Genomic DNA, 8,775 nt, shown 5'->3' with positions numbered 1-8,775 from the left:
TCAACACCCCACCCCCCTCCCTGAGCACCCAACAACACCGAATGTGTGATTTTTATCTGTTATTGTTTTGCATGTTCTCACTTTTATTTAAAAATCAAGGCAATCTATATAATGCATTGTTATATCTCAGCATGTGTACAAAAATAAAAGAATTAACTTACAAAATTTAATGAATTCACCCAATGGTGTATTAATACAACTTAATTAAGAAATTCAAATCTCTCATCACCATGTACATATTTTAATTCTCAGCTGCATGTCTACATTGTCATTTATTCATACCAAATAGTATTTAAAATTATTTTCTTGAAGTTTGAATTAATTTAATTTTGAAAATGATAAGTCTTTTGATAATATTGAGTCATATTTCAGTTACCAGTATGAAATGCATGTGACATCATATCAATACAATTTACAGCAGCTACATTCAATTTGTTTCTATACCATGTACCCCCTTACATTGTTTGAAGTGCCACAATCACCTACTGTTGTGTGTGAAATTCCACTTACAGTCTTTATCACTGTCATGCACCTTTTCACATTTAATTCCAGACACCAAACTTTGCATTTGTGTTATTAAAATGTCAGAACTTTAGGCACATCATATGCACATCAAAATTTTTGATGTTTATTCCAAAATTTAATGCAAATAATACTTGGCACATTTTTTTTTTTTTTTTTTAATGCAAAAATAAATAAGTTCATAGTGATTACTTTTCAAAATCTTATAAGAAAAGAACATATACAGCAACTTTCTTTTCAGATATGAATTAGCTTTGTTTTTATATATTGTTTATTTCTGTAAAACAATCAGTTAAATTTTCTTCTCCAATACCAGGGAGACCTAAAACATCTCTGTTGTGTGTGATTTTAATTCATATCCTGTACTTACTTTTTTAAGCGTGACCGTTGTCTCTCCTTATGCTGGACCTCTGGATAGAGGAGGAGGAGGAGTGAGAGAGATTCCCACCAAAACACTGTGATAAGGGAGATAACTCCCAGTGATAGGGAACATAACTCCATATTTATAAACTTAAGGGAAATATCTCCCCAGTGATGCAGGAAAAAAACTCTGTTCATAAAGGGAAATAACTCCTAACTTGACACAAATTTATGCGATTCATGTTATATAACATTGTTTTTTTTTATATGTTTCATAAAATAATATGTATAGTGTATAGATTTAATTGAAAATGTATACATTGTGACTGTCTTGTGCAAGTTTTGACATGCTTGAATAAAAAACAGTTGAGTTGAATTTAGTTGTCTCCTCTTATTAATTCATTCCACAATCAACTATTTCAGTTCTCTTCATTAGGCAAAAATAAAATTATAGTTTGTATGGAATTGCCTCCTGCCTCATTGAAATGCCCCCTCCTGAAAAAATTTTATTGACCAAAAGTAGAAAGATTTTTTTTAAATTAATCATTTTTTTTTTGCCCATTACATGTATCACATACACCATACAAAACACTGAAATAAAGTGTCAGATGTATATAAAAAATTAGGTGTTTTTGTTCTTTTTTTCATATATGTATTTACTGTTAGTTTTGTCTTTATTGTTTATTTAACAAAGGATGAAATTTTAAAGGAATTATATTTTCAATGGCAACACTATTCATCGAAATCAAAAACCAATGCACTATTTTATGTATCTTAGTGTATCTACTTGTGTGCCAAGTAACATTGAAATGACCAAAACTGTAGAAGGAGTAGCGTTTTAAAGGAATTTCACAGAAATTCTATTTTTAGTAACAACGGCAACACTGTTCATCGAAATCAAAAACTGATGCACTATTTTATGTATCTTAGTGTAGTGTAGTCTACTTGTGTGCCAAGTTATATTAAAATCAAACCAAAACTGTAAGAGGAGTAGCATTTAAAAGGAATTTCACAGAAAATTCTATTTTTAGTAACAACAGCAACACCGTTCATCAAATCAAAAACCAATGCACTATTTTATGTATCTTAGTGTAGTCTACTTGTGTGCCAAATTATATTAAAATCAGACCAAAACTGTAGGAGGAGTAGCGTTTTGAAAAATTGTTTACAGACAGACGGACAGACAGACAGACAGATATGACCAGTAGAGCTAAAAATTAAAATTTATCTTCAATTCAAAAAAAAAAAAATAATAATTTTCCTCCCTCCCTCCTGTGTCTGAAACCCTTCAGGTGGCAATTCCAAACAAACATTTTTTTTAAGGATGGCCTTCTTTCAGTAAAAATAATAAATGTAACTGTATTTTAATGTATTTTTTGTCCCCCGCTTTAAAGCGAAATATCTCCCTGTCCGTGATGCCGTCCGTCACAAAAACTTTAACCTTGCCCATAACTTTTGATTTAGTGGAGCTATGATTTTCATATTTCATATGTGTATTCCTTGTGATAAGACCTTTCTTTGTTTTGACCTTTTGACCTTGACCTTGGGAAACTTTTAAAAAAATTCCAAACTTTTACTTTGGCTATAACTTTTGAATGGTAGGTATTACATATTTCAATATTTATTCTTTGGGACAAGACCTTCATTGGATACCAACAACTTTGACATTTTGATTGACCTAAAATTAACGTTTATTATAACCCTTACCATAATTTTTTAAGGGCTATGTTTTATATACATGTTATTCCTGTAGGAAGACCTTTCATTGGATAACAAGAACATTGACCTTTTGATCTTGGAGTATTAACTACTTTTTAAAAATTATAACCTTGGTCACAAGTTTTGAAGGGTAGAAACTAGGACTTTTATATTTCACATATGTATACTTTGTGGCAAGACCTTTCATTGGACACCTACAACTTTGACCTTTTGACCTTGACCTTGGAGATGTTTTTGACAAAACTTTAACCTTGACCATAACTTTTAAAACAGTTAAGTTGAATTCTTGTGAGAAGATCTTTCATTGCATACCAAGAACTTTGACCCTTTGACCTTGACCTGGGAGTTTTAACTACTTTTTTAAAAACTTTAACCTTAATTGGTCACAACTTCTGAACGGTAAAAACAAGGACTTTCATATTTTAAATATATGTATTCTTTGTGGCTTTCATTATCTCCTTTTGACCTAAAAAAATAATATCTCGCCCACAAAGACACCGAAAGCGGGGGACCACAATTCTTTGAATTTGCTTGTTTTATTTAATAAATATATTATTAAAATATTTTCAAAAACATCAAACTGAATGCAAAACTGATTGAGGTAGAAAACATATATCACATATATTCCTGATAAAAATTGACATATCACAGTTAGTACAAGATTAAAAAAATAAGGATAATTTTAGTATGTATAATAACTCCTTTTCATGGGGTCAAATTTTCAAAATTGTTCAAGGGAATTTGATGTCATGGTTGAAAATTGATGTTTAATAAACTTGCATTTTGTAAAGGACAAAAATTTCATGGTCTGTATGCAGTATGAAAACATCAAAAGTGAAACCCCCACAGAAAAATATCAATTTTACAGTACCGGTATCTCTTTACTTCAAATATTATTTATATGTATTATTATATATACATGTATATAAAAATTAAAAATCATTAAAATGGATTTTAATATTGATTTAATTACCAAATTACGGTAGATAACTAATTTCAAAAACTATATCAATTAAAACCAATTGGTCACTTGGAGGCAGATAAGTATTCAAGTCTGGCTTTGACCCATTCTGCCTCGCTATGCATATCATGTTTTTGGTAAAATTCAAGTAACTTCTTGTATCTCTCTGTGACATCAAATCCTACCAAGGTCTGAAGTTTATGGAGGTCCACTGGACACAGATGAATGGGCTGACAGAAGTCTTCTTGTAAGTGTCCAGAGCCGTTCATACAGCAGTCATAAAAGATACAGTGATCAATCCCCAACAGGTGCCCAATTTCATGCACTAAGAGCTTGCAACTTCTTTGTAATATGATCTTTTTTCGCTCCTCTGTATCCATGCCATTTAAATTCTGTTGTATTCCATACCAGTCTCCGATATCAAAGGTCAAGGTTGGATCATACCTAGCAAAGCTAAAAATAGCCACTCTGTGCTTCCCTGCTGCCATCCCTGCCACAAAAAGGTCACGGTCATCACCATAGAGATCAGACATTGTCAAGGCGATCATACACAATGCATCATCTGGGATTCTCTGTTTCAGCCTTAATAAAACCTCATCCACACATATCTGGTAGTGTTTTGGTTTAGTGTTAAATCGGGCATTCAGTGTGTGCTTTTTAACTCTGCTACTGGATCTTTGAGCTCGGGAGGGTACCCCAGGTTGACTGTCCTCAATCCAGGACACGGATCTGTCTTTAATATCAAGTTTGACTCCAGGCAGAGAGACAACATCAATCCCAAGGTACATCTGTGAAAATTCTCGAAGCTGATCGAAATCCACACAATGGTCACTGTCAAACTCCCCAAGGGGAAGTAAATAGATTTTCCCCTCAGGGTATTTCTCTAGGATGTTTTCCCCCTTTGGTTTGAATGTTTGTTTCATATATGCCCACTTCCTTGAGGAAAGCCATGGACACTCCTCACAGAATTCCCTATAGGTTTGTCCCTCCTCACAATACTGGGCCAGCCAGTCATCAATGTCTGTGGGTTGTGGTATCGGTGAGAAAAAATTATCACTGTCTCCGCCTGGAGAAAACTCTGCAAGGTTTTTATCATTTCCAATAGCTGAAAGCTGAATTCTCTTGGTAGCTGGCGTAAATCCTCTGGCATATGGAAGAAAACGCTTTGATGAAAGTTGGGTCTTTCCATTTATCTTTGACATTTCTGTAAATATATATAGGATAATCAAACACATATTTTCGTAGTATATATAAGTGGTTGGTAAATATAAAAATCTTGGTTGTGTGGATTATCCATCATCAACTGAAAAAATCAATTAGTACTTATCTATGTAACATTTTACATTTTGTGCCTCAGTCATTTATTTCGTGCGCAGCGAGCGTCGCGATTGACGCTCGTAACTGCAAAAATTAACCCCAACGCCATTTGTGATTTCACAGTAATCACAGAACTTATATGCTATTATATATAGGTCCTTGGTAAATATAAGACCTAATCTTGGATGTTTGATCAATATCCATCATCAATTGAAGCAAAAATAAAGCCCTATTCTCATAAATATTATGCCTCATTTATTATAAAAAACCAAGAACACTTCACAGCCCACAAAACACGACGTAGCTTATCAAGGTATTACAGATACCTTGAAACGTATTTTTTTAATGAAAATTTCTATACTGAAAGTTTTTTCTTGGTTGTTGTCAATAAATTCACAGCATGCATGTCAAGTCAAACATTTAAAGCAACAAATGTCACGTGCGGTTTGAAGTGATCAAATTAAAACAATAGAAGAGTTTGCGCTCGCTCTAACGGTCGCACCGTCAACATATTAAAATAACATTGAGTACACTTCACTGTCCACAAATCACGTCAAGCACAATACCCTGATAAAGGTATATAGCTTGATAAAGCTACATAGCTTTCTCTCTAGGTGTTGTCCCGCCCTACACGATCAAGGTTTTTTGTACTGAAAATTCAAAAAAAAATTTAAAAAATTACATTTACAATTGGTAACTTTATCTCAGACAAAGACATTGGAAATGTAAATATAAAGAAATATAAGTATAAAAACATGTTGTGTTATGAGGCGTTCTTTTGTGCCGTCTTTTTGATACCAGAGTGCTTTTCATGCACAGTGAGTAGAGACACTGACAAAAACTTAGAACTCGACTTTCAGTATTTAAATTTAATTGACAATATTGTTCTGGATCTGCAAAATTTTAGCAATATGATCACTATATCCATCTCGCTGAGATTAGTCGTGAACATAAAAGAGCAGAGATTTTATGTTTTGGGGGATCAAAAAAGTAAATAAATTTAAATCACATATGTTATAAACATGAACATTCATTAAAAACATTATGTACATTGGTATTTAATCATTGATTTAGTTTATAAATATGTTAATTTAAAACTAATTCACCTTTCTCAATAAATTGGTCGCGTCTGCCTACTTTCCTTTTCGGAAACGGAAGTTGTGCAATAATGCATGTTAGAGTTATCTTTGCATGAGATAGATGTCGCTTTTTACCATCGGAACTTTTTGGACTTTTCTCATCTCTTTGACCGAAAAGATCTAGTATACTCCGATTGAACACGCTGCTGAGGATAATATGGCGCTAAAAAATAAAGAACGCCTAAAATGTTTAGAGTCATTAGGGTTAGAAGAAGATGCAACCGAGGGTATATGCATACTCATTAACTGTTGCTTATTTGAATGCGTTTCATTCAAAACATTATCCTTGCTTTATCGAGAAGTAGTTAAGTCATAAGTTTTCGAAAACGAAGTCGCTGGGTCGGTGGGGAGTTATGTTATTTTTAAATGAAGAAATTTGATATTTTTAATGACATATGGATATACAATTTGTCTGAACATTAGCTAATATTTCATGAATGCATGTTGAAAGAAAGCACTACATATGTTTAGGAGTCAAAGGTCAAGGTTATTTTGAGTTGTCATGCAAAATTGTAGCAAAATTCTGCAGTGTTTATAATGCAATGTTTACATACTAACATAGCATTGCTGTTGCACAAAGACAATGATAGAATACATGTGAAACTACAAACTTTCTTTCAAAATTCATGCTCAAAAAATAAAAATATCCATTATTATAATATTCGAATTCAACATATATGTTCAACTAAAAAATGGTAGTGGTCATGCAGAAATCACATTTTGAAATGAAATTATTATTTCTTGAAACAAACTTGTACCAAAAACACAAATTCATATCAAAATCATCTTGGTCAATGAGTAATTATCAAAGTTGGATATTCTTACATAAAAAAGTCAAAGTCAGCAATTAAATTAATAGCTACTAGTTTAGGGTCCATGACAGAAAACAAGTTAATAATTCCTTTATGTTAGCCTAGTAAAGACAGACTTTGTTACCAAGGAGAGCAATTAACTTACATTTATTATTTATAGGTAGCAAATTATTGATGTACCAAACTTCCAGCATGAATATTAATTTACTTTTTTGATGTTATATTTAGTAAAAAAAATTCTTTTTGTAGATGAAATTAAGAGAGCTTATAAAAATTTAGCACTGAAGCATCATCCAGATAAGGTATGTATATTGCATTCATTTCTATTAGTTATGATAAACTCTCTACATTGTTTTATCTTTAAGGTTCAAAAATATTATGTTACTTGTTCACTTAATTGAGTTAATATCAATTTGAATTCCAGAACCCTGATAATGCAGATGCCACAAAAGTTTTTCAAGAAATAAGTGAAAGTTACTATCTTCTCACAACAAAATATGCAAGTAAGGCTTCTTATTGCAAAAAAGACCAAGAATCAAATGCAACCATAAAACAGATTTTTTGGGAGAAGGATGTCGTGTATATGAATCATATGTTGTATGTCTTGTGGTGGTTTCAAGGAAATGTTAATTCATAGAATGAATTTTATATTTTCTTGTACTTGTGTTAATTCTTTTTTTTTTTTTCTTTGCATTACATAATTATTACTAAGATAATAAAGGTAGAAATGTCATTAGATTTTGAGGTCACATGGTCAAATTTCATGGTCAAAGTCAAGGTTATTCACTTGTACATTGTAATGCAAAATCTATTTAAAATTCAAGATAAAAAGTTAAGGATCTTTCAATAACTGTTTGTGTGGTCCTATATTAGCTGTATGAATCCATTACATTGTTTAAGGTGTTCTTTTCTTATAGAAGACAAAAGGAGGAAAATCCACGTCTGTAAAAGTTGTGGTAACATCCATTACATGGACAGCGATGATGAAGACTTTTACGACGATTATGATGACCAATACTTTGAAAATGATGATGATGATGATGATTATTACGATAACTTACCATGCGATGATGATGAAGAATCAGTAGTAAGATTTGCTGCTTATTTGTGCTTTAACAAGATTTTGTAAATAAAAAAAAAGGGTGACATTAAGATTTGTAAATAATTTAGGGAGGAGGGGGATTTAGTTTCTTTTGTTTTAGTACAGCTTACTAGGAATCACAATTCATTAATTTACAATGTGACCAGACTCTTTATAGATTCATCAATCACTACGCTCTATTTCAGCTATGGTTTTTCGGGCGATTGTTCTATGATGTTTTTGCAGACTTTGTGTTTGAGAGACGTAAGTTTGAATATCTTGCCTGCTTTAGTACATACTTAAAATTATAGAAGAACAAAAGATTCCTGTTAATTTTCTCTTCTGTAAATGATACTTTTGAAGAAAATTATAAATGTCTGTGCATTGTGCCGGTGCATGCATAACCAAAGGTACTGGGTAGCATATCAAGCAATTCTGTTTTGCACATTTCGCTGGAAGCAAAATACTCTGCAAAAAAACTGAATAGTCACAGACATGACCAATGTTTAAAACATATACAGTGTAACCTGTTCAATCCAACTGCACCGGGAGACAAATTTTGTGTTGGAATAGACTGGGTGTTGGATTGCACAGTGTAAAAAGGGAAAGAAATTTACAAGGGTATTAACAGTGAGATGGATTGCACAGATATTCGATTAGACAGTTACTTTTCACTGTATCAAATTCATCAGATATTAAACACTAAAATGCTTGTATTTTTGTAGGATTTCAGTCCAGTAAGAAGAAGTCATCCAAATGGACGGCTGATGAGAAAGAGGAGGATAGCTTTTTTGATTCCATTTTCAAGGTCAGCAATTGTTTTATAAAATGGAAAATACTCCAGACCTGTTGTAAGATACTACA

The 8,775-nt window shown here is 32.3% G+C and overlaps 2 protein-coding genes across 2 annotated transcripts in view; one reads left to right on the top strand and one right to left on the bottom strand.

Annotated features, from left to right (window-relative positions):
• Positions 1–3,590: 3,590 nt before the first annotated feature.
• Positions 3,591–6,100, bottom strand: LOC134257431 (archaemetzincin-2-like). The gene is made up of 2 exons (XM_062740050.1): positions 5,986–6,100; positions 3,591–4,766 (listed from the first exon to the last, which is right to left on the bottom strand). The coding sequence occupies exon 2, from the start codon at positions 4,762–4,764 to the stop codon at positions 3,628–3,630; it is 1,137 nt and encodes a 378-aa protein (XP_062596034.1). The 5' UTR covers positions 4,765–4,766; positions 5,986–6,100; the 3' UTR covers positions 3,591–3,627.
• Positions 6,101–6,111: 11 nt separating this feature from the next.
• The window catches only part of LOC134257429 (kinesin-related protein 4-like), a 19,313-nt gene continuing 16,649 nt past the window's right edge, over positions 6,112–8,775 (top strand). The window contains exons 1-6 of the mRNA XM_062740047.1: positions 6,112–6,245; positions 7,080–7,132; positions 7,255–7,333; positions 7,748–7,917; positions 8,118–8,175; positions 8,637–8,719. Coding sequence (XP_062596031.1) covers positions 6,176–6,245; positions 7,080–7,132; positions 7,255–7,333; positions 7,748–7,917; positions 8,118–8,175; positions 8,637–8,719 — 513 coding nt within the window. The 5' untranslated portion in view covers positions 6,112–6,175. The remainder of the gene's footprint in view (positions 6,246–7,079; positions 7,133–7,254; positions 7,334–7,747; positions 7,918–8,117; positions 8,176–8,636; positions 8,720–8,775) is intronic.

The sequence above is a fragment of the Saccostrea cucullata genome, unplaced genomic scaffold (genome assembly GCF_032062105.1).
Source record: "Saccostrea cucullata isolate Sc308-1 unplaced genomic scaffold, CSIRO_AGI_Scuc_v1 ctg1671, whole genome shotgun sequence".
NCBI classification, from domain to species: domain Eukaryota; kingdom Metazoa; phylum Mollusca; class Bivalvia; order Ostreida; family Ostreidae; genus Saccostrea; species Saccostrea cuccullata.
The sequence above is the reverse complement of the archived record's forward strand: the minus strand, read 5'-3'. Positions and strand labels throughout refer to the sequence as shown.

Coding starts and splice junctions, on each gene's coding strand:
- LOC134257431 (XM_062740050.1), bottom strand. CDS start 4,764: ATGTCAAAGATAAATGGAAAGACCCAACTTTCATCAAAGCGTTTTCTT.